The 27,826-nt window shown below is 49.8% G+C and overlaps 1 protein-coding gene across 9 annotated transcripts; it reads left to right on the plus strand.

Annotated features, from left to right (window-relative positions):
* Nucleotides 1-508: 508 nt before the first annotated feature.
* Nucleotides 509-26,747, plus strand: IKZF4 (IKAROS family zinc finger 4). 9 transcript variants are annotated; one of them, XM_068561329.1, is made up of 10 exons: nucleotides 509-719; nucleotides 4,149-4,226; nucleotides 9,194-9,245; nucleotides 10,364-10,462; nucleotides 16,075-16,179; nucleotides 17,838-18,098; nucleotides 18,887-19,054; nucleotides 21,673-21,834; nucleotides 22,213-22,344; nucleotides 22,978-26,747. In XM_068561329.1, the coding sequence occupies exons 6-10, from the start codon at nucleotides 17,858-17,860 to the stop codon at nucleotides 23,736-23,738; spliced, it is 1,464 nt and encodes a 487-aa protein (XP_068417430.1). In that variant the 5' UTR covers nucleotides 509-719; nucleotides 4,149-4,226; nucleotides 9,194-9,245; nucleotides 10,364-10,462; nucleotides 16,075-16,179; nucleotides 17,838-17,857; the 3' UTR covers nucleotides 23,739-26,747. The 9 variants fall into 9 exon arrangements, with proteins under 9 accessions (XP_068417430.1, XP_068417424.1, XP_068417423.1 ...); XM_068561323.1 differs by lacking the exon at nucleotides 10,364-10,462 and having other exon boundaries at nucleotides 4,149-4,248; XM_068561322.1 differs by lacking the exon at nucleotides 10,364-10,462.
* The last annotated feature ends 1,079 nt before the right edge of the window (nucleotides 26,748-27,826 follow it).

A 27,826-nucleotide genomic window follows, 5' to 3' on the forward strand; every position in this document is an offset into this window, starting at 1 on the left:
CAGATTGGGCTTTCCTTCTCTTAAGTCTCAGTATCTGCGGGGCTACTTAGGTGAATGACCTCAGGATACCCCCCAAGAGAGGAAATTTTTTTTGATTTGGCATCCTTAAGCCCCTCCCCCACACAATTCCTACGCACTTGGCAGGAAAGGCAAAGAATACTAAGAGGTCAAAATCAATATTGTCTTAGGGGCGGCAAAGGCAAAACTTGGCACTAGGGGCAGATGTGCCACGGCAACTAGGGCGTCCAACCGTGGCCTTGTTTGCAAAGTAGATGCAGATGAAGGGGCAGTCACTGAGTTACCCTTTGCCTGCGACCGCGCCTTTAGGACTTGAATCTTTCGGCGCTCGGCTACTCTCCCCTAGCTCTTCCTCCCTTGTCTCCCCAGCTTGTGGGCGCTCGGTGTTCAGCCACGCCGCCTGTCGCCTGGTAGTGGGGCCGGAAGTTGTTCGGGGGAGGGGGGACAGCCGTGCTGGGGGGGTTTATGGGGGGGGCCCGTCCCTCCTCAGGTGAAGCCGCTGATGGAGATGGAGCCGCCGCCGCCGCTGAGCGCCCGGGTCCCGCCTCCGGCCCGGTTGCGGCCGGCTCAGTGACCCCACTCCCCCCGCACTGGGCCGCCCGGGCCAGAGTGGGGGACCCCCGCCGCCCCGCCCCCTTCTCCCCCAATACCTTCCCCTCTCCCTCTCCCGCCCAGCCTGCGCGCGCGCGGAGCTGCCTCAGGTGAGTGAGGGGCGGGGTTTGGGCGAAGCGCGAGGGGCGGGGCCTCGGCCGCCGGGGGCGGGGCCTGAGGGGCTTGGGTGTGAAGGGAGGGGGACATGTGGGCGGGGGCGAGGCGGGAAGAGGGTCGCTGGGTGGGTTGCGGCCCAAGGGAGGAAGCTGGCATGGGGGGTTTGGCGCGAGACCACAGGATTGAGGGGGACGTAGCAGGGACCTAGGCGTCCTAAAAGGGCGGGAGATGGGTCACGGCAGAGGACCGAGGACAGGCGGGAGCTGGTGTGCGCGAGGCTCCTTCGTGGGGTACAGCTGGGGTAGAACAGAAGGACAGGGCGGAGAAAGGCGAATTAGACTGGGTACCTGGGCAAAGAAGCGAGAGGCGGCGCGGGGTGGGGTGGGGGGAAGGTGTCGGTCAAGAAGGTTAGAGAGAAAGACATAGGCCTAAGTGGGAAGACTGGGAGGCAGTGAGCAGAGTGGGAGAAACATGTGGTAGAGAAGAAACTTAGGGTGGAGCGAAAAGTGCTGTCTGGGGTACTATGTAGGGTGAGAAGTCCAGGGAACCTGAGAAGCAAGGTTGGGAAGGAAGAGATTCATTGCGTAGGAGCCCTAAAGAAGAAACACAGAGGAAGCCCTGGGGCAGACCACCAGAGGGTACAACAGACTTGGGAAGCAGGTCTAAACTAAAACAGCCTTCCCTGTATCTCCTCACACAGCCCCATCCCCAGTTACTGTCTTCGCCCTTGTAGTTGTAGATTCTCACTGTTTGATTTCTATCCTTTTTTTTTTTTTTTTTTAATTATGACTGGTCCTGTCTGGTGACAATGTTTAATGGGAACATGGACCTTTAGATATGAGATGTTTAGGAAATATGGTACCCCATTTCCCCCTCCAAGGTCATGAATTTACTGACTCTGCTTCTAGGAAGATTTGATGTATTACCAACCACACTGTGTCAAAGTTTGCACACCTTCTTTCACCTCAGTCCCTTCTCCTATAAGCAAAACTGTCTACTGTTGTGATTTATCCACCCCCACTTACATGTCTGATAGCTCCAGCTATACTCCAGTGTCCCCAGTCCGAGCCCTCAAAGCACCAGTGGTGAGCTTGGTATGGTTGTGACTTGCTCATAGGTCAGCTCTAGGCCTTCCGAAATCATGGGCAAGCAGCAGACTATTGAGGCCTAGCTGTTTCCCCTTAATGCTACTTGTTCACTTTGTCTGGGTGAAGGTACATGTCCATGTCCTTAGGAAGCAATAAAAGCAGGTGTCTGACTACCTAGAATATTTCCACTTAAGACCACTCAGATTCTGAGAACAAGACCAGATAAAAGGCCAAATCAGACACCCTTTGGGTGTAGCATCTTATTTGGTAGGGGTATGTGAAATGCCCAGCCGGGAATTCCTCATCTCCTCATGGGTCTGCCAGTAGGTCAGTGAATCTTGCTCTGTGGTGTGCGGGGGACTTCAGCCTTCCCCACTTACAGCCTAATTCAGAGAATCCAGACTGCTCCCTGGGTCATGAGAACCGTCAAAAGAGTGGCTCCTGAGATAAAAATAAAGTCTTTAAAGAAGAAAATAGCCTTACCATTGGGAAGCAGGAGAGGTCTCAGTGGAGCTTCTGGGGTGGGCCCCAGGATGGTGGGAGCTGCCCTCAATTTGGCACCTTCAGAATTATATCTTGTCCTACTCAGTAGATGCTGATGTCTCAAGCACAAAACATAATGTTTTTGTTGCCCACTGAGTGCAGTTAGTTAGTTCAATTGTAGCTTCTGGGCAATCCCCTTACTCTCAGTAGGTTTGGAGGACTTGGCTCAGAAATAAGTCCTGACTTTTTTCCAGTGGAAAATGCAACTGAAAGTTTATTCCTTATTTCCTCTTAGTACATGCTTAGTACTTCCCAGCATGGGAGGAACATTATCCCACCTTTTATCCTACTTTCCCCACCCAACATCCACAAAGAAATTATTTCCTCCCAGACTGGCCATCTCTCTTCCCTCAACACACACACACACACAAAATAGTCAAGGAAAAATAAAAAGTTATTGTATTGACATGTATACACTGATGTGTATAAAATTGATGACTGATTAAAAAAAATAAAAAGTTATTGTAGGGCAGGTATTTCTAGCCTCATTTTGCTCTGTAGGAACAAATAAGAGTGTGGAACCCTGTGGGTATAGACAATGCCACAGGCAGAGGGACTCCCTTTGTTGGTCTCTTGACCCTGCTGGAGAAAGCTCTGAATTCCAGGCTCTTTGATTTGCCTCCTTTTCTCAGAAGAGTTGGGGACTCTGTATTGGAAACAGAGACAGGTTCAAGGTCTTTCAGAGGAAAGCATCTAAGAAAGGGTAGTGCTGATATGAATGGCCTGGTCCCCCCCAAGGGTCATCGACCTTGCAGACTCTGCTGGAATACGTATGCTGGTCTAATCCTTGAGCCAAGGAGCCCTGTTCCTACATTAAAGAGATTTAGTGAGAGTCTAGGTTGGCTTTTTCCTCAGGCCCATAATCTCTGAAAACAGACATGGGAGGGAGAGGATTATTTCTCTTCCCATCCATAGACCTGTGTTTGTAGTTCAAGGACTTAAGTCACTAAGATGGAGACCCCAAAACTGTTCATTTCATCATCCAAGAAAGAAAGCAAGCAGAGGAGCCCCAGACCTTGCTATGGCAAGATTTGATTTTGTGCTGTAGTAGAAAGAAGCCCAGACTGGTAACCTGGGTTCTATTTGTCCTACTTCTATCGCTAACCAGATGGGTGACTCTGGGCTTAGTTTAACTCTTCTGTTAAAAACCAAGAGATTGGAGATCATCTCTCAACTCCATTCTAGCTCCAAGATTCCCCAGGTCCTGGAGCACCCCTGCCCCAGGCCCTCCAAATGAACAGAGGCTTACTAAATTGGATTGTCAGAGCAAGATTCGTTGTTAGCAGAGGAGCCTGAAAACATCTTCCTGGCCCAAACAACAGTGAGCTCTTTTGGTCACCATGCATTAGGGACTTCTGGCCAGGACTGCCACCAAAGGCAATTGTTTCTGTCTCTTCCACCTTTTTGCCACCCTACCCCAATCAGAATAGTTAATTGAGACTTCCATGTCATTTCAAACTTCACTTGAGATAGTAAACCCTGTTTTGGGCATCTTTGGCTTCAAAACTTATTATTATAAAACTCAAATTGAACTGCCCTGCTCTACTTTACCCACCCCTGCCAAAAGGTACAGCTGAACAGCAGTGACCTTGTGGAGCCTTTCTATAAACATAGGGCTTATATACTCAAGGGTATACCCAAAAGCCCCAGAAAGTATCATCTCATGTGCATCACACCTGGTGATTTAAACTGTTTAGTTTGGCCCTTTCCTTAGTTCTGAAATGAGACATGGGAGGGGTGAGATTGTTTCTCCTCCCACCCATAAACCTTAGCCTTCTCTCTCTTCCGCAGTCTACGTGGGGAGGCCAGGGAAGCACAAAGAACAAGAGAAAAGATGCATCCAACTGAGAGCTAAAAGGAGACAATGAGGTGATATTTTCCCACTGCCCAGGTGTTGTGTTTCCAGCTCTTACCCCTTCTTATTTTAGAGACTGGCCATTCCTAGGGTGACCTGAGAATTCATCCGCCCCACACTGCTCCCCAAGCACTTGGATAACGAAGCTGAGCTGTCCTCGTCTGTGTTATAAGTAAACAGGTCACTATCTACAGCCTGGTGAAAATGAGTCAGATCTTTCTGCTGTAAATACAGACACATAAGCTGAGAAAAGGTTGGTGGGTTTCCTTCAGAGGGCACTAGGTTGACCCTAAAGATCACTTCAGAGCTGCAAATCGCTCAATGTCTAGGTCTGGTTCCTGGAAAGCGGCGTGTAGTCAGGTTGCAGACAATACCTAATTCCACCTCTTCTCTCAACCCTTTACCCTTTCCCCCTCCCCAGTTATTCAAAGTCCTGATAGAGAGCAGAGCCAGCTTTGTGATTCCAACATGTTTTTTGCTGAGGTTTCATTCAGTTCAGGAAGGCACAGACAGGAGAGGATGATGCTTGGGTTTGGTCCACTTCTAGTACCTGCGCTGCTCAATCCCAGGCAGGTGGGAAGATCTGTCTTGTTCATAATCACTGGGCAAATATCATATGATATTGCTTATGTGTGGAATCTAAAAAAAGCTACAAATGGACTTATCTACAAAACAGAAATAGAGTTACAGACGTAGAAAATAAACTTATCGTTACCGGGGGAGGGGGGCAAGGGAGGGGAGGGATAAATTGGAAGATTGGGATTGACACATACACACTACTATATATAAAATAGATGACTAATAAGGACCTACTGTATAGCACAGGGAACTCTACTCAATACTCTGTAATGGCCTATATGGGAAAAAAATCTAAAAAAGAGTGGATATATGTATATGTATAACTGATCCACTTTGCTGTACACCTGAAACTAACACAACATTGTAAATCAACTATACCCCAGTAAAAAATTTTTTTAAAAATCACTGGACTCCACCTCAGATCCCAGATCCTAAGAGAGACCAGAGAAAAAAATCTCCCCTCCTCCCTATTGCAGCCAAAAGGATGGCCTGGATCCTTGCCCCTCTCTCCACTTTCACCCTCTTTCCCAACGACATCCTCCTCACTACCTTTCTACCCACTAAGCCACATGGACTGTGTTTTAAATTCCAGTCTTGGAGTTTCACTGGATCAAACAGGATTCTTTGGAGGATTTGAAGAGCTTTAATTACTTGTGATGTCCATATTCTTTCAGGCTTTCAGAGCCACTACACAGAGAAAACTTGACTTTCTGATATTTTTTTCACCAATAGTTAGAGCTGTGGGAACGTTTTTGTGGAGATGGGGAGATGAGGGTGGTAGCTGATGCCTAACCTTGGAAGTCAGACCTTGGATTGGTCTCACCTGCTGCTTCTCAGGAAGTGTGGTGGGAAATCTTCTGTCTGGAAGGGATACCCATTCCTGCCCATTTCTGTTTAAATGCGATATCATGTTGATGGAAGAAAGCCAGGGCCATGGAGGATTCTTATTATGGTGCCAGGTGCATTCAAAAGAACAGGGAAGAAAGTCTTTGTCTCAGGTTACAATGACCAACCTTTCCTCCCTCCTCATAAAAATACTTCCTTTTGAATTGGGAGGCTGGCTGTTTCTAGTTGCTTTGTATTCAGCTCACTGAACTGAATTTACAGTACATATGTGCCTCCGTCCATCACTGAATGGTGTCTATGTTGATATAAAGCCAGTTTCCTTTTGAGATCTTTGAACCAAACCTGTCTTGTGTCACTAGCTTCTCCCTCTTTATGCCTCCTCCCGCTGTGGTGTGTCTCCAGTTGGCACTGCCTAATTTGACCCAGTTCCTCTAAGGAGACACTAAGATCTGCCTGGCAGGCCAGGCAGGGGAGAAGGTGCTTTGAGGGGCAGGGAGTGGGAAGGTGGAGAGGGATATGCTGCCTGAAGACTTGAGCAAACAGTGAAGTACATCTCCTGATGTGCTCCTGGCTCTCGGAATACCAGGATCGGGAAGAGCAGAATCTCAGTCCGGTCTCACTCCCAGGGCTACCAACTTGGCATTTAGACCAGTTGGAGACAGCTAAAGACTGATTTTTCCCAAGATGTGTCATGGAGCACCTGTTAAGAAAAATTAAGAAGCAGAAGAGCTCAGTTCCTCAGTTTCTAGGAACAAAGTCCAACTCAGAAAACAACTCCTTCAGACCCTTCTCGAAATTGTTTTGGGGCCATTTGGGCAGGTGTCCAAGAATGAGATGCACTTCCTGAGCCAGTACTCAGCATAGCTGAATGCTATGCTTCAACTATTCTGCCCACCTAGTGCTTGTCTAGCTCCCCGTTCATACACACACATGCGCGCGCGCACACACACACACACACACACAATCGCATTAGGATATTTCTCCCCATAGAGCCTGCTCAATTTGTTCTTACTTTTTTTTTTAAATAAATAAATAAATTTATTTATTTATTTTTGGCTGCGTTGGGTCTTCGTTGCTGCGCGCAGGCTTTCTCTAGTTGCAGTGACCGGGGGCTACTCTTCGTTGCGGTGCGTGGGCTTCTCATCATGGTGGCTTCTCTTGTTGTGGAGCACAGGCTCTAGGTGCATAGGCTTCAGTAGTTGGGGCACACGGGCTCAGTAGTTGTGGCTCGCGGATTCTAGAGCGCAGGCTCTGTAGTTGTGGTTCACGGGCTTAGTTGCTCCGCGGCATGTGGGATCTTCCCATACCAGGGATCAAACCCATGTCCCCTGCATTGGCAGGTGGATTCTTTTTTTTTTTTTTTTTTTTAGAAATTCACGTTCTTTTATTTATTTATTTATTTATTTACGACTGTGTTGAGTCTTCGTTTCTGTGCGAGGGCTTTCTCTAGTTGCGGCAAGTGGGGACCACTCTTCATTGCGGTGCGCGGGCCTCTCACCATCGCGGCCTCTCTTGTTGCGGAGCACAGGCTCCAGACGCGCAGGCTCAGTAATTGTGGCTCACGGGCCCAGTTGCTCCGTGGCATGTGGGATCTTCCCAGACCAGGGCTCGAACCCGTGTCCCCTGCATTGGCAGGCAGATTCTCAACCACTGCGCCACCAGGGAAGCCCGGCAGGTGGATTCTTAACCACTGTGCCACCAGGGAAGTCCCTGCTCTTACTTTTTAAGTAACAAACCCCGCTCCCACGGGGATCATACCAAAGGAAAAGATGTTAGAACTAGGGAAAAGCAAGAAGATCCATGAAGGCCTTGAGTACCCTGGCTTTTGAAAGGAAGCACACCTCAGAGAGGCAGGAGACTTGGGTTCTTTTCCTTGTTCCAGGCTCAGTATGAGCCCTGAGACAAGTCACTTAGCTGCTCTGAACCTCAGTTTCTCCAAGCAGAAAATGGGGAAAAACCTACTCACTCTTGCTTCTCCTGCATTGGGGGGTGGGGGTGTGTGTGTGAGGGAAGTCACATGTGGCATCTTGAGCTCTGCAAAATCCCAAAGGGCAATTATGGAGCTAATGATTCGGAAATGAAAGGGACCCCATGAGTACCAGACCGCGTTGCCTCGTATTTCCATCTCTGACCACCGCAAATTCTATGGCTAGTTCCAGAGGGTATGAGTTCACTAACCACTGTGGACTTGGGCTCTTCTCATCATTGCTCCTAAGGGAACCTTCAAGGAACCGCTTCTTATTGTGGCTTGGTCTAGCAGTCTGGTCCCAAAGCTCAGTCCATCTCGGGGAGGATGTCAAGAAAAGAGGAGTTGAAAATAAACTTGGAGAATTTTTTCTTCCACACCCAGGCGTCCTAGGTGAGACTAGAAATCTCTCTAATGAAATCTAGGGAGAGCTGCTTTGCAAAGTGAAGGAGAGCCCGTGTGTCAGGCTTTCTCATGAGACTTTTTAGAGTATGATGTCTCCCAGCACTAGACAAGAATGACTTGGAGTGTGGTGGGAGGGAGACGGGGTGATAGACACTTTTCCCCTGTGTGCCCTCCAGAGCCCCCATCCCCACCTCTATCAATATAGTATTACCAGCAAACCAGATTTCCATCCATCTGCCTCAGTGAGATCCTTCAAAGAGACCAAGAATCCGGGTGGCAGCTCAGGCTGTTCCCTCGCCCCACTCTAGCTCCCCAAAATCTGCCCCTGGGGTATTTATTTTTCATGAGATGACTGGTGAAAGCAATTTTGGATGTATGTAAATTTCCACCAAATAGAATTTTTTTTTTCTCCTCCCACAGGCTCCTGGGATAATTCATTGCAACAAATTATCACTTTTAATTATCCTCAGTTCTTGATTGTTTAATACTCTACTGCCAATTACTGTTTGCCTTCCCTCAAATAGACTAACCCGCATTTTAAATTCAGGTTCCCACCCCAACTCCCCTTTTAAAAAAATAAACATAGCAAAGTAATCGACAAGAAGTAAGGGGGGAAACACTTAAAGGTTTAATTTGACTGTTACACCTTCAGTAGAGGATTCCTCTCTGAACTTGAGGTGGGCTGCTCTCCTTTATCTTCTACTTTCCTGTCCCCCTCCCTCCTTCCACCCAAAAAAGTATCCCTTGAACGACCGCATCTAGCTTCTTCCTCCTATTACTACCCCATCCTTAACAAGGTTTAGAGCCTCTATGGGGTTGTTTCTTTGCCTCATGAGAGCTGAGCTGTAACCTGTCTCCTTTCCTACACCATCAGCTCCACTTACAGGGAGAGGGTCTACTCTCCAAACAACACAATCAGGGACCAGTGTAGAATAAGACAGTGTTTCCACCCGAGAGACTGGGGAAGCCTGCAGAAGTTGGGGGTTGGCGGAGACCCTGGGGTTTGTAAGTCAGGGTACATCGTCTTTCTCTCCGGGACAAAGTATGAGGTTTTGCTTCTTTAGGATAGGGTCAGAGCACACTTAAGTGATCCTTTAGGGTTCTTGCTAACTCCAGAATGTCAGAGAGAAACCTACTCCCTTTCCAGATCTGGCTTCTAATAGTAGTTGTTTTCTCTTCCAGCAGAATCTCTCTAAGATGGACATAGAAGACAGCAATGGCCGCTCCTATATGTCTGGTATGCCCTCTTGTGCATTCTGTTTGTAAGGGGCTGGGAGCAGATGCTCTCCTGTGGAGCAGAGTGGAGAGCCTTCAGCCTAGCACGGGACCTCTGAGTGCCCTGGTCACAGAGCTGTCACTCACTCTTGGTGATGTGCATTTATTTTGGTCATTTTACATTCCCTAAAAAGTGATTCTCTCCCCAGACATCTTGGAGGATAGGAGTAGGAGAAGGAAATAGGAGGGGAATATGAGTGGAGACTATTAGAGAGAGGACTGATTTGAAACAAAGAGACAGAAGGAAGATAAGATTCCTTCTTCTGTGCTCTGAGGTCACCAGCTAAACATGACATCCTGTCCCAGCCAGGTAGAGAGCAGAGCCAGGTTTCAAACCTCAGAGGCCTGCAGGGGCCGGGTGGGTATGTAAAAGAGTGAATTGGCTTTGGATAACGAGCAGAAGAGAATGATGGGGACTGTCCTGGACTGGAGAGCACATGTCCTACCTCAAGGAGCAGGAGCTCTGCAGAGTCCAGCAGGCATCGCCCTGTGGGAATGCGTATCCAGTATGGCCCAAACTTCTAGCTTTTGAAAAGAAATCAGAAATCAGGATTTTATATGAAATGTCTCCATTTAAAAATAATAACTCCATATTTAAAAAAATGTTCCATGGGGCAAGAAGCCAAATTTATCTATGGTCTGAATTCAGCCAGTGGGCCAAGAGCTTACACCTTTGAAGGAGAGGTAGAGAGCCCAATTCTCCCCCAATCCTTTCCGTGATCATAACGTCGTAGCTTTTTATACCTGCCAAATACTCTTATTGAGGCAGAAGAGATCACTGCTTGTAGTACGGGTGGCTTTTAGGGATATGAAAGTAATCAGGATCCTCTTAGAGTTTCACAAGATGAAAAGAAATGAGGAACTTCATCCGGCTCTCTCTGAGGGTGTAGGAAAGGGCCTAAGACAGAGTTTGTCTCTACGATGGAAGGAATCATTTTTTGGACCATTAGAATGTTAGGGCAGGAAATGATTGTAAGAGGTAAGGGAAGCCAGAATTGGGTTCTGAGGTGATGCGTATCCCCATCAGTAATCCAGGCACCATTGTAGAAATGACCTATAGTTTATTTTTTTACCTTAAAGTGGGACCAATGGAGGAATTATGGGCATGCGCTAAGGGAGATAGCAAGATGGGTCAGACACACATATGAGAGTCATTGACAACACCTGCATAATGTCAAGGTAAGAAGTTGACTCTGACCCCTTTCTCATTTAAGGAGGGAAGGCGTTGGAATGGGTACAGGCATTTGATACCTGTTACATGCTGGACAGAGTAACAGGGATCAAGTGGACTGATTTAGTTGAAAGAGACTTTATTGGAACTAAAGTCATGGCCTTTCTGAGGAACCAGCCAATCCTCCTACCTCCTGCTCAGTTAAGCCTATTCAGAAAACCACTATTGAGGAACACCTGTTCTCAGGACCCTGCGTTGGTGCTGGGGAACACTCAGATGGAGAAGTCCCTGCCCTAAGGCAGGCAAATGAGAAGCTAGGAAGCCGGCTGGGGAAATCCCATGGAGCTCTTTTCAGTCCTATCTCTGGAGAATGTTGAGTATTAGAGGAAAACTTCTGAGGGTGTTGGCTTCACTGTGCTATGAAACCAAGCTTTTCCCTGCTTTCAGCAGGGTGGCACTTCCTAGATAAGAAGAGTCCTCTGCACAGGATGGTTTTTGAATGAAAGTGGAGGCCAGAAACCCCTCATCTGTGTTCTGAGAATTCTAGATGTCAGCAGCTACTGCACCTTAGAGAGGCACAGGGGAAAATCAAGGCAGGGTTAACATTAGCACTGAAAAGCAGCCCCTGCAGGACTGGGCGTGGCTGAGACAGTTCACGGGAGGGCTGCCTGAGTGCCCGTCGCTGACCCTTCTCTCCCGGACTGATGTGGAAGCAGGGGGAAAGGCTGCAGTGTACACCCCTCCTAAAGTGCGCGGCGGCCCCCTCACGGTCTTCACAGCTCTTCCGCCTCCACACCTGGGGGCCTTCACTTGCCTGGCCAGTTGATGAAGGGGTATCTCTCCTGTTCTTCGAAGAGATTTTCCCACCGCACAGAACCTATTTCAGAAAATCCACCTTTTCTTCCCCTATCTCTTTCTAAAGGTGCAGATCATTCCCTCCTGGGGAAGAGAGGGAAGAAAGGAGGAATCCATTAATTTACCACACAGGTGCTCTCCCCACCCCCATTCCCTATCTTTCAAGGGAAACTGAGTTGCTCAAATGCAGCTCGTGCAATTAACTGACTGAGCAGTGCTTGTCCCAAGTTTTCTGGGACTGTGAAATGTTTAAGGGAACCTTGGCAGAAAGGGATCCAGGGGTAGACAGCCCAAAGTTTCACAGCCCCTCCCACCCCCAAATTCTTGGAATCAGAAAATCTAGTCTTCCAAAGTAGGTCAGCACGTCAGTGAGCAGCTCCTCTGGAAGGGAAGGGAGCAGAGGCCTTGTCTTGATAGAGGGCGGATTCAGCCAGGGCTGTCGGCTGCTGGGGCCCCAGGGGCACAGGAGGGGAGGGGAGGTGGGGAGACTATACCAGTACTTTGCCTGGAATCTGAAAGGGCTCAGGGCCACAGAGCAACACGAGCCTGAGATCAGACTGTGCAGGGCCCTCCGGCTGCTGGGAAGGGGGAGGCTGTCAGTCCCCAGATCTGGAGAGCGACCTCCCTCCTGGAGGAGGAAGGAAAGGAGGGATACGGAGAGCCTGAGTTCTGTGGGGGAGGGGCTCTCTGCCGATCTGAGAGCCTTGAAGCTGCCCGCTGTCCTGGGCCCCATGACCTCTGAGGCCTTGGCTTCCCCAGCTGGCAGAGGATTGGGCCTTCCCTGGGGGCCCCCCTTTCTCCCCCAACCCTGTGGGCCCATCCATCTCTCTCTCTCTTGCACACACTCTTGTCTCTCTCAGGCATTTGTTGTGCAGTTCCTCTTTGTCTGCTGGGCACGAGGGCAACGGCATCTGCCTCCCTCCCTGTGGACCCCCCCCAACCCCAGCCCTTCACTGGCTTGAGGAAGGGATGCTGTAGCCTAGCCCCCGTCACCACATACACATTCTCTCCAGCCCCCTCCCCAGGCACATCCAAGCTGTGCTGCTCCTGCTTTCTCCCTCTCTCTCTCCCTCTCTCTCTCTCTCTCTCTCTCTCCCTCTCTCCCTCTCTCCCTCTCTCCCTCTCTCTCTCCCTCTCTCCCTCCCTCTCTCCCTCTCTCCCTCTCTCTCTCTCTCTCTCTCTCTCTCTCTCTCACACACACACACACACACACACACACACACAGACACACGCTCACACACCCTGGGCTGAGCTCTTGCTGGCTGCAGCCGTGGGCCCCTGCTCACCGTGCCGCTGCCGCTGCCTGCGAAATGACGGCGGTTCCCCTCACTTCCAGGAATCCACGCTTCCTGGAAGGTGAGTGGCTGGGCTCACCCCTGCCTGCCACCGAGACGCAGACATGCACACACCACCCGCACTCCCTCGCCGTTTCCAAGGCGGCGGCCGCGTTCGCACCCCAGGGTCTCACCGGCAAGGGAAGGATAATGTAAGTTCAGGCAGAAGGTGGCTAGTGGAGGGGGGAAGGGGGGTGCTGGGGCTAGGGAGCCAATTCAGTAACAACTCCCAAGCCTGAGGAGAGGGAGAGGATGGGGGCTGTGTGTGTAGCAGGGGAGGGGGCGTTCCTCCTTACACTTGCGGAGGATGGGAAATGGTGTTTGGTGTTGCTAAGCAAAGGCTGCGACTTGGACAGTGGGAGCTTGTGGTGACATCTTGATTAGGCCTTGGGGACAGATGTAGAGCTGCCTGGGGTGAAATGCCAATGCCGAGACAGGCTGGGGTGGGAATGGGCAATAGAAAGAATCGAGGTAAAGAGGAGCCCTGGCAGCAGATGCCTCAGCCTGGAACTGAGATCCGAGGGGCTTCAGCCTCCTCCCCACAATAGAGCTGGGGATGGGCGTCTTTCTTTGCTCCTGACCCCACTCTTCCCTGCTAGCAGTCTAGCATCCTGCCCCCTGGAACCCATGGTCAAGAAGAGGAAGGCGGTTAGGATGAGGTCCCTTGCAGAGAAGTGTGGAGGCTCTCGGACCTCACGGCTCTTGCCTAGGTGGCTACTCTTTGAAGGGATGGAGGAAGGGCAGCAGGAGCGGAGGGCTGGACCCCCTCAACGTGGGAAACACATTTAGCTGGTGGGACGCTGCTCTGGTTCCTTTCTCTCCCTCCTGCTTTTATGCCCTTTGCCCACCTCCTGGTTCCTCTGATGTGAACCTCATGATTTGGCTTTGCCCTCTGGGGTTTCAGCCAATCTGTGATGACTTTGACCAAGAAAATTTCTCTGAGACCTGAGAGCAGCCCTAATTCTTGGCTTTGACAGTCTGGGATTTCTTGGGAGTCCCAGGCATTTGAAATTCCCTCACTGGGGTTTCTGGGGCTGAGAGAGGAACTGCTGAACTTCCTAAATCTGACTCCAGTTCTCTTCACCTTCCAGCTAAAACTCAAAATCCCTAGAGCCCCAAAAGACTTTCTGACCCCTGAAATGGATTTATTTTATGTATTAGCCCCATAAAAGTAGACTTGAGCCTGTTTTGCCTCTTACCTTTATCCTAGGGAAGGCAACGGCATCAAAGAGCCCGTTGAACTACTGGTGTGACTCTGGCGGTAACTGCTCTTCCTCCTGTTCCCAGGCCTTAAGAGGGAGAGCCACAAAGGGTGTTTTTCCCTTAGTGTCCCTAGATATCCCTTTAAGGATATTTTCCCCATATATCAAGCCCCAGGCCCCAAGAGGCAGCCTCAGCCTGGTAGGCTGGGACCAGCAATGGATTTCCAGCAAGCTCACTCATCCTTTTAGGGTCAAGGACTCAGCGCCAGGGCCCAGAGCCCTGTTCTTCCCCCATTACTAACATCCAGTGATTTAGGACAAGTCAGCACTAACATTTGAAAAGGAATGAGAAGATAACCTTTCAGCCCTTCTAACCTTAGCAAACACTACTCTTAGTTGAAAGGACATATTTTAAAACTGGGTCTGAGTCTACAAGTCTCAACCCACAACTCTGAGATGCTCACTTCACGATATGTGTGTGGTCCTGATATGGGGCAACTTTTTTTAGATAACCATGGCTCATCTAAAGAACCCCAGCTGGGGAACCTCAGTTTCAAGCCATAAGGCTTCTTCGATAGGTAGTGAACAAATTTCCTCAGGCTTTGATGGGATAGAGTGGGGGAAATGGGACTTTTAGTAGAGGATATGAATGGGAAATGGTCCCAAAGTCCTGAGTGGTTGTTTTCTTCCCACTGACCAAAGCTGGAGAGGGATCCCTCAGGAGGGTGTGTTCCGGATTTCTTGCCTCAGGCCCAAGACTCCAACCATTTTATAATGGAATCTTTATTTTGTGAAAGTAAGTATGTGCATAGCTGGGAAATTGGGTAAAATACTAATAGGTGGACTTTAGGGATGAATTTTAGGGTTTGTCTCTCTCTCTCTCTCTGTCTGTCTTCCATATTTAGGCCTGTGTGCACACATCTATGCATGTTCATGTTAGCAGATAATGTTGAAGGCTATGACTATGTTTCTCCCAATAGGTATGTTCTCTTTATGTGTATCTGCATATGTGGTATGTGTCCGTGTCTGTGTGTGTTTATCTACATGTGTTTTATTTCACCTGTATATTTGTGCAGAGGATTGTGGGGAGGAGGGATTTTTTTTAAAGATATGATTCGTATCTTCAGGTGTGTTATCTGAGTTTTAAAAACATATATGACACTCTTAAAAAGCATTTTTACAAAGCAATTTGTGACCAAGTTAAAATGAATATATTGAGAATAAACTGATTATTTCACTGTCAAGGGAACATCAAGTAGTAAATATGTGATTGGAATCATATCAGATGGAGGCTTTCTAGAGTAGCCACATTTTTGCTGATTTTAGAAAGTCGAATGGGCCCAGCTCTTCCCTACTGAAACATTGACTCCCAGTTAGCTATACAGGTGATGGTTAAGGCATGGGTACTTACTGTTTGTGATCAGATTGGGGTTCCACCACTACTTGACCTTAGACAAGTAACACAGCCTTTTTTGTGCTTCAGTTTCCTCATCTGTAAAATTAAGATAATATTGGCACCTACTTCACAGAGTTGTTGTGAAGATTAAATGAGATGATTCATTTAAAGTGCATAGAACAATTCCTGGCATGTAGTAAGTACTCAATTAATGTTAGCTGCTATTGTGAATTCCCTGGCGGTTCTGTGGTTAAGACTCCGCGCTTCCAATGCAGGGGGTGTGGGTTCGATCCCTGGTCAGGGAACCAAGATCCCACATGCCGTGCGGTGTGGCCATAAAATTAAAAAAAAAAAATTTTTAATTAAAATGTTAGCTTCTATTATTATGATTACTATCATTATCATTAGATTCAGGGACAATTTCAGCTGCCCTTCCTGCAGATCCCGAACCTGGTGTCAGGGGCTCCGGAGAGGAACAGTAGGGAAGAACGTCTGTCCTGAACCACCCCCCTCCTGAGGCCCCCATTTTCCTCTCCACCCCGGCCCGCCCAGCCCCAGCCCTGCTTCCTGTGGACGTCAGGCAATGATGCTCTTCCCCTCAGGCCTAGATGAAGGTAGGGTGGGCAAGGCGCAGCCACTGAGCTCGTGGAAGTCAGCACCGGGCACCCAGGCTGGCGAGGGCACAAGGTGTGGTGCCAGGCATACAACACTGCCTTGTACATGGCTACGAGATAAACGTTTGTGAAACTTAACTGAACTTTGAAGAGATTAGGCAATGGACAGTAAATGGCTCGCACTGCAACTTCACCTCCCCTCTTGTTCTCTCCTCCAAGGTAGCGGGGACTCATCTCTGGAGAAGGAATTCCTCGGGGCCCCAGTGGGGCCCTCAGTGAGCAGCCCCAACAGCCAGCACTCTTCTCCCAGCCGCTCACTCAGTGGTAAGTGCAGCCTCCTGCCCTCCCTGGCGTTAGGTGCCCTCAGTTCGCCTTCCATGGCAGCCATTTCCCCATCGCTGCCCTCCTCTGGTTTCCGGCTCAGAGTCTCTAACAGGACTCAGGAGCTCAGTCTGGGGTTTCCCTGACTTCTGAGAGGAGAGTGAATGGTCACTGCCTAGTGACTAGGGTGGAATTAAAAGAGGCACGGGTGGGATTAAGGTAAAGGCTCCAAAGAGAAATTCTGGAGCTGGAGAAATGAGTAGATAGAAATGGTCGTGAGCTGGAGTTAGGAAATAGAGATGAGAAGGATCCCCCCATCACCACCCCCTAGTCTCCTGCCAGACAGGGTCCCCATGACTGCCCCTCCTCAGCTGGCCCTGGATCTGTGACATTCTCTAAATGGTTGGAATAGCCAGGAATGTAGGTCAGAGCTAGAGCCAAAGCTCTCTCCTCCATGGCTCCTCCCTCCTCCATCCCCCTCTCCAGATTTTTACGGAGGGGAGTAGAGGTGTTTGGTCCTATGGGGCAGGAGGATAGTGTGAGCCATTTCTGTCTTCCAGCTTTGCTCTTTCTTAAGCCCGCCGTCTTGGTCTTCCTAGGACCATTTTCCCGCCACTGTTACTTGCTGGCTTCCTGCCCAGGGCCAAGCCAGACATCTTTCCTAATGACAAGAGAGTGGAGAAAAAAGCTCCCCTTAGTCTCCTCCTCTCCCCAGTAACTGAAGACATCCCATGTACCCCAACTTTTTTTCTCTTGAAACCTATTTGCCTGGTGGTTGGAATAGGAGGAAAAGGTTGTTTCAGGTCCCAGCAGGACCCCGTATCACCACCCAGGAACTTAGGGGATTAGCTTCTTTCTTTCATTTTTTAAAAAATTTATTTATTTATTTATTTTGGCTGCGTTAGGTCTTTGTTGCTGCACGCGGGCTTTCTCTAGTTGTGGTGAGCAGGGGCCACTCTTCACTGCGGTGCGCGGGCTTCTCACTGCGGTGGCTTCTCTTGTTGCGGAGCACGGGCTCTAGGCGCAAGGGCTTCAGTGGTTGTGGCTCACGGCCTCTAGAGCGCAGGCTCAGTAGTTGTGGCGTACGGGCTTAGTTGCTCCATGGCATGTGGGATCTTCCTGGACCAGGGCTCGAATCCGTGTCCCCTGCACTGGCAGGCGGATTCTTAACCACTGCACCACCAGGGAAGTCCCGAATTGGCTTATTTTATTTTATTTATTTATTTTTGGCTGTGTTGGGTCTTCATTGCTGCACACGGGCTTTCTCTAGTTGCGGCGGGCGGGGGCTACTCTTTATTGCGATGCGGGGGCTTCTCATAGTGGTGGCTTCTCTTGTTGCAGAGCATTGGCTCTAGGCACGCAGGCTCAGTAGTTGTGGCTCCTGGGCTCTAGAGCGCAGGCTCAGTAGTTGTGGCTCACAGGCTTAGTCGCTCTGCGGCACGTGGGATCTTCCCGGACCAGGGCTCAAATCCGTGTCCCCTGCATTGGCAGGCGGATTCTTAACCGCTGCGCCACCAGGGAAGTCCCGGAGTGGCTTCTTTTAAAACCTCAGTGTCTCAGGGCTTGGAGACAGCCTTTCCGACTTTAGGAGGGCCTTTCTGGCCCACAAGCAGGTTCCGCCCTTTGCCTGTCTGTATCCTAAACACCCTCCCACCCTCCAGCCAACTCCATCAAGGTGGAGATGTACAGCGATGAGGAGTCGAGCAGACTGCTCGGGCCGGATGAGCGGCTCCTGGAAAAGGACGACAGTGTGATCGTGGAAGACTCGTTGTCGGAGCCCCTGGGCTACTGTGATGGAAGCGGGCCAGAGCCTCACTCCCCCGGTGGCATCCGGCTGCCCAATGGCAAGCTCAAATGTGATGTCTGTGGCATGGTCTGCATCGGACCCAACGTGCTCATGGTGCACAAGCGTAGCCACACGGGTGAGTACAGCAGGTGCCCCGAGGCAGAGGCCGTGCTGCGAGGCTATGCCGCAGTGGGGTAGCCTCAGGAAGGGAAGGGTCTCTCCCAGCACCATTTCTAGCTGATGAAAAAAAGTCTGGGGATGAAATCCGGACTCCCTCAACACCTGTACTTCCTGGCACTTTCCTCAGCTGTTGTTACGAAGGAAAGCTGGTATTTGTCTCAGGAGGTGACGGAGGGGAAGGTGTGGTAGCCTCAAGAAGGGTCCTATAGTCCAACGGGTATTGTTTGGGCCCTTCTGTCTCATGATTCTTTTTTTTTTTTTTTTTTGGCCGTGCTGCGAGGCATGTGGGATCTTAGTTCCCTGACCAGGGATCGAACCTTTGCTCCCTGCAGTGGAAGCGCTGAGTCTTAACAACTGGACCGCCGGGGAAGTCCCTGTCTCATGATTTTTTTTAAAAAAAGGAACACAGAAGCCTCTTCCCAGCTTTCTTGGGCTTTGGGCTTCGGACTTCTGGGGCAGAGTGGGCCCTGCGGGGCTCAGTTCTTAACAACAGTCTTTGGCCCAGAGTTCCAGGTCTGGCACCCTTCCCCCTGCCACACACCTCTAGTCTACATCTCAGGGTGAGACTGTTCCCAAGGGGTCCTTATAAAGCAGGATTTGTGTGTGTGGCACAGCCCTGCCTCTCAGAAATGTGTTCTGAGCACCTTCCTTCCCCCGGGTGGGGTGAAGCAGAGCGTGAGCGACTAGGTTTAACCTTCACAGTTCCTCACGCCTGGTCGTCTGGGCTCTGTCTTCCACTCGCAGGAGAAAGGCCCTTCCACTGCAACCAGTGCGGTGCCTCCTTCACCCAGAAGGGCAACCTGCTGCGCCACATCAAGCTGCACTCTGGGGAGAAGCCCTTCAAGTGTCCCTTCTGCAACTACGCCTGCCGCCGGCGTGATGCGCTCACTGGCCACCTCCGCACACACTCGGGTAGGTGACCTGTCCGGGACACCCAGCAAATAGAGCTCAGCCACTTCTCTTGTACTGGGGGAGTTACAGTGTCTGCCACTGAGGAGGGCAGAGCACTCACAGAGCAGGGCAGCAGGCCCCATGGGGGATTTGGGGCTCTTTGATGGGGTATTTTACATCTGCCATCCTCTGTAATAGGGAGCAAGAAGGAGCCTGGGTGATGTTGTTGGCTCTCAACAGTCACCCTCCCTGACTTGGTTTTTATTTATTTATTTATTTATTTATTTGGCTGCACCAGGTCTTAGCTGCAGCACTCGGGATCTTCAATGCCTCATGCAGGATCTTTAGTTGCGGCATGCAGACTCTTAGTTGCAGCATGCGGGATCTAGTTCCCTGACCAGGGATTGAACCCAGGCCCCCTGCGTTGGGAGCGCGGAGTCTTAACCACTGGACCACCAGGGAAGTCCCCCGACTTGGGTTTTAAAGTTCACGCTGATGCCAGAACCCTCTGGGCCCCGTCACCCCCCACTGCTGAGCACCAGGGAAACCCCTCCTTCTACTCCCGTGTGCCCCAGGCCCCACACCTGTCACCATCTGCATCTCCCCACTCTGTCTGGTCTCCCCTTGACTTCCTGCTGGTTTCTGAAAATTTCCGTGGGCCTCCCAAACTGGAAGAAAGGAAGCCTAGGAAAAGAGTATCCCATTTCTGTTTCCCATCCCAAGAGGTTGTCACCTTCCCAGAGGCAACAGCAAATCCAGAGGGTGCCTGGAGGTCAGTGTTTGGAACAGTGCCAGGGAACTGGACTAACCAGGTTTCCTAGCCCCAACCAAGGCGGGTTGAGTCGACGTCTTTCTGAATCAGCTGGACAGATAGCACTTTTGAAGCATTTTGCTGAGTTTTAAGCTTTTGGCTTGGACTTGGGAAGAGGCCAGGAGCTGAGCTGGCAGGAAGGAGGGAGCTCAAGATTGGGAAAAGGAAGGAAGAAGGGCAGAGGGGAAAGAATTAGTAGGGTCTGTCCTTGGAAACCTTCCTTGCTGTTTTTCTCTTTCCTTAAACTCTCCTAGGCCAGGATTAAAAGGGACAGAGCAATCACCTCACCACCCTCTACTTCTCCCAGCCACCTACCTTGTTCTAGATTCTCTCACTTTGGAGCTGGGACCTCTTTATCGCTATGTATGTGGAGAACCAGGGAGAAAGATCATTATTGATTCATGCTTTATAATCTACAGAGCATTTCACGTGTGTCTCCTCGCTCATGTGATCCCCATAACGATTCCAAGGTAGATGTTATTATCACAGAGCTCTTGTGCAGCCTCGCTGGAATCCCGTTAACGGCAGGTGCCAGGGAGTTGTGCTCCTTTTCTGAGGAGAAGGGGTGGCTCCCCCTGCTGGTTTGGGACAAGGATGGCTTGGCCCCCTAGAATTCCTACCAAAACAGCAGGGCCAGCTGGGTGGATATTGGATGCTGCTCTGTAGGAGATTATTAGGGACAGAAGCGGACACATAAACTGTGGGATCCCATCTCTGTGAGATGTTTTCTATCACAGCCCACACTATAGGAAAAAAGGAGTTCCTCCCCTAGATGTTAGATCATTTCCCCAAGAGTCTTGGATGGATGAGGACCACGGCGTTCATCTCATCCCCCAAACACTCGGATTTACAGTGCCAGAGCAAAATGGCAGTAGATTGATTGAGACTAGGCCCAGTTTAGGCGTTGGGGGATGGGTAGTAATTACCAGCCTCCTGGAGATACCTTCTCCTGAGTCCCTGCTCAATAGTAGCAAGATACTTTCACAAATATCATCTCTCAAGTTTTTAAAGGAAGTGTTGATCTCAGTTTTTCCAACCTTTTTTTCTTCAGTGGAAGCAAAATCTTTATAACCTGTTCTTTATTTTTTAAAACAAGACCCCCAAAGTTGGTGTTCTCTTCCTTTTATTCTTCACCTTTACTTTCCTCTTGTTCTTTTCTTTTTTTCTCTTCTCAGAATTTCTCTATCAGTGATGGTTTTTCTAGGGCTCTCTTGGTATCTCAGTGTAGAGAGAAAGAAAAATGAGTAGTAAAACCAGGCCAGGGATGGAGGTAAGAGTACAAGTAAAGGTCAGTGAAAACTGCCCCTCCCCACATTGGCAGATCTAAGGGCTCTTGTTTCTCTCACTCCAGCCCACCAATTTCCTCCAAACTGAAACAGATAGTTCGTAAGCAAAAAATCCCCTTGTCTGATAAACAGCACTTATACCCGCCTGCCACATGGAAAGGTTAAACCACAGTCTGGGCCCCAGACTCTGAGATCCTGGGGTGGGGCCAGCCTGCCTGCCAGGGATGACCCCCTACAAAGTCCCTGGGTCCTCCCTTCCTTTGAACAACAATTTGGCCATCTTGAGGCCCACCAACAGTCCAAAGCTATGTGCCCTGGGTCCCCTCTCTCCTCCCATAGCTGCCCGTTGTCCCTCTTCTCCAAGGTTTGGTCGTCTGTCCGTGCTTGCAGCTGAAGTTGGGGAAAGGAAGACAAGCAGAAGAACTCGACTGAGCAACGTCCCTTCCTCCTCACGCCCGTGCACATTTGCTCCTGGGCGATTTTGCAGAGCCAGGGCACAGGGAGAAGTAACTCCAATGCTTTCTCTTCTCTCTCCTACACAGTCTCCTCTCCCACGGTGGGCAAGCCCTACAAGTGTAACTACTGCGGCCGGAGCTACAAACAGCAGAGCACCCTGGAGGAGCACAAGGAGCGGTGCCACAACTACCTACAGAGTCTCAGCACTGAAGCCCAAGCTCTGGCTGGCCAGTCAGGTGAGCCTGCAGGTAGGACCATCGGGGAGTTGAGAACAAGGCCGGAGGGAGTGCAGGACAAGGGCAATCCCAGCACCTACCCCCACAAAGGGATGGGGTCTATGGAACAGGGACAGTTACCCCAGTAAATGTGCCGAGCACCCCAGTTGGTGCAGAGCCCTGTGGTGGGTACTGCAGGGAGATCCAGAGGTAGGGGAGGATTTGATCTATGTCCTCAGTCTAATGGGAGAGAGAGAGTACAAGGAAGTATACAATCAAGGGCCACATGTATTTAATTGTCCCCAAATTATCAGAAATGTGCTGTGGTGAGGCCAGGAGCTGAGCTGGCAGGAAGCCAGACTGCTACCCCTACTCAGCTGCTCCTACCTGTTCCCACCTCCCTCCCACTAGGTGATGAGATACGGGACCTGGAGATGGTGCCAGACTCCATGCTGCACTCATCCTCTGAGAGGCCAACTTTCATCGATCGTCTGGCCAACAGCCTCACCAAACGCAAGCGTTCCACTCCCCAGAAGTTTGTAGGTAAGAGTCCAGTTGGAGAGGAGACATCAGCTTTAAGCCACAGCTCATCTAAATCTGAGCACTGGTAGCCATTAGACCAACTGGGTCTGGAGATTCGCTTGGGGGAAAGAAAGCGGTCTGGTGGTCTTTGGTGCTCAGAATCTATCCCCAGAACAGGAGGGGAGTAGAGAGGGAGAGCGTCCCCCGTGATGGTGGAAGAGGGGTCAGAGTTGAGGGTTCTCCAGGTGGTTGGTTGTAAGAGGAGGGGGTCAGGGGCTCAGGCTCTTCCAATTTTTGAAAATAGTAAGGACTTCAGTCTACAGGGGCTGAGTGAAGGACCCTTAGAGTCAGAGAGAAGAGGTGTGTATGGGGTCCCCCGACCTGGCCCTGGTCGTTAGCTCTCTAAGGACCTGGAGCTTTATAGAGAGCAACGAAAGAAGTATTCAAGACCAGTGGGCTGGGACTGAGTCCTTCCCTAAGATTATAGCCCAGAGTCAGGGAGAAGCCCCACACAGGACCTGACCTTGAGGGAAGTAAATGAGGGGTGGTGAATAATGTTACAGCCATCCCCAGGGGAAAGAAAATGAAGAAGTAATCCTGGGGGAGCTTAGGAATTATCCAAAGCCAGCCCTGCTGAGACCCTCCTCTCCACAGGCGAAAAGCAGATGCGCTTCAGCCTCTCGGACCTCCCCTATGATGTGAACTCGGGTGGCTATGAGAAGGATGTGGAGTTGGTGGCACACCACGGCCTGGAGCCTGGCTTTGGAGGTTCTCTGGCCTTTGTGGGGGCAGAACATCTGCGTCCCCTCCGCCTTCCACCTACCAACTGCATCTCAGAACTCACGCCCGTCATCAGCTCTGTCTACACTCAGATGCAGCCCCTCCCTGGTCGACTGGAGCTTCCAGGGTCCCGAGAAGCAGGTGAGGGACCCGAGGATCTAGCTGATGGAGGTCCCCTCCTCTACCGGGCCCGAGGCCCCCTGACTGACCCCGGGGCGTCCCCCAGCAATGGCTGCCAGGACTCCACAGATACAGAGAGCAACCACGAAGATCGGGTTGGGGCGGTGGTTTCCCTCCCTCAGGGTCCCCCACCCCAGCCTCCTCCCACCATTGTGGTGGGCCGGCCCAGTCCTGCCTACGCCAAAGAGGACCCCAAGCCACAGGAGGGGTTACTGCGGGGCACCCCAGGCCCCTCCAAGGAAGTGCTTCGGGTGGTGGGCGAGAGCGGTGAGCCGGTGAAGGCCTTCAAGTGTGAGCACTGCCGCATCCTCTTCCTGGACCATGTCATGTTCACTATCCACATGGGCTGCCATGGCTTCAGAGACCCTTTCGAGTGCAACATCTGTGGCTACCACAGCCAGGACCGGTACGAGTTCTCTTCCCACATTGTCCGGGGGGAGCACAAGGTGGGCTAGCGACCTAGCGTCCCCCCTCGGTCCACCACTCCACTGCCCTACCTACAGGAGTCTAGCCCTGTCCCCATCACGTCCCAAGGAGTTGGGTTGTGTAGCCCCGCTACTGGCTACCTGACTTCACACTTGACCCTGACCCCTCCTCACCTGTGCTCCTCCTCTCCCCTGACTGATCTAAGCATTGTGATGAAACAGGTCTTTTGCTTATGTTTCTCCTTTTTCTCTTCTCCTCTCATCCCACCATACTCACTGAGTTATTTATTAATATAATTTGTTGAGTTTTCTTTTTCTTTTTTTTTTTAACTTATATCAGTCACTTACCACACCCCACTTCCTGCCCACAGTCCCCTTCTGCTTTAGGCCTAATTTTTCTCTTTGATCCAGCTTTCTCCAACGGCCCCAGGGGTAGGAAGCTCCTCTTAGTGCTAAGAGACCTTGAGCTTCTTGATTTAAGTCCTCATCTTTTACATTATCTGATTCTTCAGTTTTGATGCTGATAGCTCCCTCTGGACCTACCTTAGCTCTGTGGCATTATATCTCCTCTCTGGGACCCTTCAACCTGGTACTCCATACCTCTTGTGCCCTCTCACTTTAGGCAGCTTGCACTACTCCTGATCGAATGAAGAAATCCCTCATTTGGAAGGAGGAGAGGCCGAAGAAATTCTCCCCAGGCACCATGGGACTGAGGGTCTTCTTGACATCCCCCTAGTAATACGAGTTCCCCAAAGCCCACGTTCAGGATCTGCCTCTAGGATGTGATATCTCCCTCTTCTCTCCTCAAACTGCCCGTCTACTCCGTGGTGGTTTTTCTCTCCTTGGAGTGCCCCAATTTTATATTCTCAGGGGCCAAGGCTAGGTCAGCAGTCCTCTGTCTCTGACACGTTTGGAGCCACAGGTGCCTAAATGGGAACCAGGGAAGGGAATGGGTCAAAATTCTTCTCTTTCTCTCCCACCTCTCAAGCTTCTTCACTCTAGTGACCTTCCTGGGCTCTCAGGGGCTCCTGTGGTCCCTGTCCTATGAGAAACTGGTGAGTTGCTGCCTGATAACAAGGGGGTACCCTCAGCCCCCCGCGTCACGCTGCCTTCTTCTTCTCCCCCTAGCAGGATTCACCCTCTCATTCCCGGGCTCCTGGGCCCTGTTCTTAGGATCAGTGGCAGGGAGAAAAGGCTGTCTCTTTTCTCTCTCCTAATTTTCAGTATAACCAAAAATTATCCCAGGATGAGCAAGGGCATGTGCCCCTCTCCCCATTCCACTCTTGTCCCAGCAAGAATGGGATGGGCATAACGGAACTGGGGGGATCATCCTTTACTGCCCCCTCTACACTCAGCTCCCAGATGTAGGGCAGGAGGGGGCACTCTCCTGGCTACTGCAGAGACCCCTGGCTATTTGGGTAACCTAGTTAGTGAGAAGGGGGCAGGAGGAGATACAGCTCCGCTGCAACTGGAGATCTCTTTCTACAAGAGTTCCCTGCCCAAGGCCACAGCCATCCCATTCTCTGCTTCCTTGAGATTCAAACCAAAGCCTGTTTTTCTATATTTAAAGATAAAAAAAGTAAAAACCAAACACAACACCTCACAAGTTGTAACACTTGGTCCTTCTCTCTCTCTCTCTCTCTCCCCCCTTTTCTCTTCCCTTCCATCTTTCTTTCCACATGTCCTTTCCTTATTGGCTCTTTTGCCTCCTACTTTTCTCACTCCCTATCAGGGATAATTTAGGGGGATGGTAAAAGGTTGGCTAAGGAACAGACCCTGGGATTGGGGCTCTAAGGGCTCTAAGAGAGTCTACCTTACCCTATTATGGGAAGGGAGACCCTAAAAAACTTCTCTTCTTCCTCCTTTTCTCCCCTACTATGTGGTCTCCCCAAGAGAACCAGATTGTCAAGGAGGGGCACTGTATGTTGACTGTTCCTCCTTGACAATTTAGCAATAAACAGATGCTGCCAAGGGCAGAGGATCGGGGAGTCATCTGGGAGGAGAGTGGTCTCTGGAGAAGGGGAGAGTCTTCTTGAGAACACCCCAGGGAACTGGCTCCTTGTTTCAGAATGGCAGCAGAGCTGACATTAATATCTGGGGTTCCCCTCAACTGTTCTGGTTATTGAGCCCCTTCCTGTTAGACCTGCCCTCACCATCTCTTCTGCTGCTGAGTATTTGGTGATACCTCATAAGGACTAGTCCCTTCTGGGGTATCAGAGCCTTAGGGTGCCCTGTCCCCTCCCCCAGTCAGTTTTGGCACCTGTAACCTCCTGGAACATGAAAGACTATGCTCTGAGGCCATACTCTGAGCCCATGAGAGCAGAGACTGGAAGGGCAAGACCAGGTGCTAAGGAGGGGAGAGAAGGGCATTCTGTCTCTCTCCAGACCATCACTGCACTTTAACCAGGGTCTTAGGTACAAAATCCTACTTTCTAGAGCCTTCCAGCTCTGGAACCTCAAACATCCTCATGTTCTTTCCCAGCAGCCTTTTGCATAAAAAAAAAAGTAAAGAAAAAGAAAAAAAATACATTGAAACCCACATGGAGAAAAGAGGTGTTTTCCTTTTATATTGATATTTAAAATCAACACCACACAAAAAAATTTCTAAATAGACACTTTTCCAGACCTTTGTTTTTTCGTGTCGGTGTCCAAGCTGCAGATGGGATTTTGTAATACTTCCGGCAGCTTCTTTCCTTGTGTACATAATATATATATAATATATATTTTTAATCAGAAGTTATGAAGAACAAAAAGAAAAAAAAAAATAAAACACAGAAGCAAGTGCAATACCACCTCTCTTCTCTCTCTCCCAGGGTTTCATTTGTAGCCTATGCTTGGTGTCTCCTTGGACCTTACCCCTTCACCTCCTCCTCTTCCTCTGGTTCCCCCTTCCCCCACCTTTTTTTTTAAAGAGTTTTTCTCCTTTCTCAAGGGGAGTTAAACTAGCTTTTGAGACTTATTGCAAAGCATTTTGTATATGTAATATATTGTAAGTAAATATTTGTGTAACGGAGATATACTACTGTAAGTTTTGTACTGTACTGGCTGAAGGTCTGTTATAAATAAACATGAGTAATTTAACACCCCTGGTTGTTTTTGAAACTTCCTTTGCCTTGCTTTTCTGCTGGGAGGGAGGGGGACCTCCTTGCAGCATACTGTACCAACTAGTAAACATTTTGAAGGTGAACAAGTATAAGACTGAGAGGAAACCAAACAAGAGTGCTCAAGTTGTTGTTACAGAAGAACAGAAGAATTTTCAACCTAGTATGGGAAGTGGAGGAGAGTTGCCCACCAGGAGTGCCTTCAGGAAAGGAGAGAAAACCCAACCTGTCTATCTGTCCAAAGCAGAGATTCATCAAACATTTGTTGAGTACCTACTATGTGTAAAACACACTATATTCCCAGGGAGATACAAGATACAACAGCATGAATAATGATGAGAATAGGGTCTACCACTTCTTGAGCATTTCATAAATGCCAAGCACTGTGCCAAGTATTCATTTAATTGTAGAGACAACCTATTAAAGAACGGTCACCATTACTAGTGAAGAATAAAAGCCCAAGAGAGAATAGATAACTTGTCTAAGACTTATAAGCCAGTAAGTGACAGAACCCAGATTTGAACCCAAGGATATGGTGTGTTCACCCAAAGTCTGTGTTTAACCCTTAAAGCCCAGAAATCCAGCCAGTGAAACCCCCAGGCTATGAAAATCCAAAGAAAAGCCAACATAGGAACATTAACTTGGTTCTGTCTTAAATATTAACTATTTTCTGTCCCCCTCACTGAACTTTTTCTGCTCTATCTACCTCACTGCCATTCTATACAATATTGTCTGCTTTGTGTTTTCCATGAGACTATATTGAAGTGAAAACTGGAGATGCTTCCATCTAGAGTCTATCATTTTCCATGACTCACTGAAACTAGCAAATTGAAACTCAAAAAAGACCATGAACATAGTTGTTTTGAAGCCATAGCTAAAGTTAGAAAATAAATTTTAACCCCAATAAAGTGGGTTACAAATTAACGGAAACCATAATGGGTTGTGGGAGGGAGAGTGAATCTGGTGTATTCAGACTCTAGAATGACTCATGAATGAAGGGTCAGTCTCCATCTGTAC

This window comes from Eschrichtius robustus, chromosome 13 (assembly GCF_028021215.1).
Source record: "Eschrichtius robustus isolate mEscRob2 chromosome 13, mEscRob2.pri, whole genome shotgun sequence".
Taxonomy (NCBI): Eukaryota; Metazoa; Chordata; class Mammalia; order Artiodactyla; family Eschrichtiidae; genus Eschrichtius; species Eschrichtius robustus.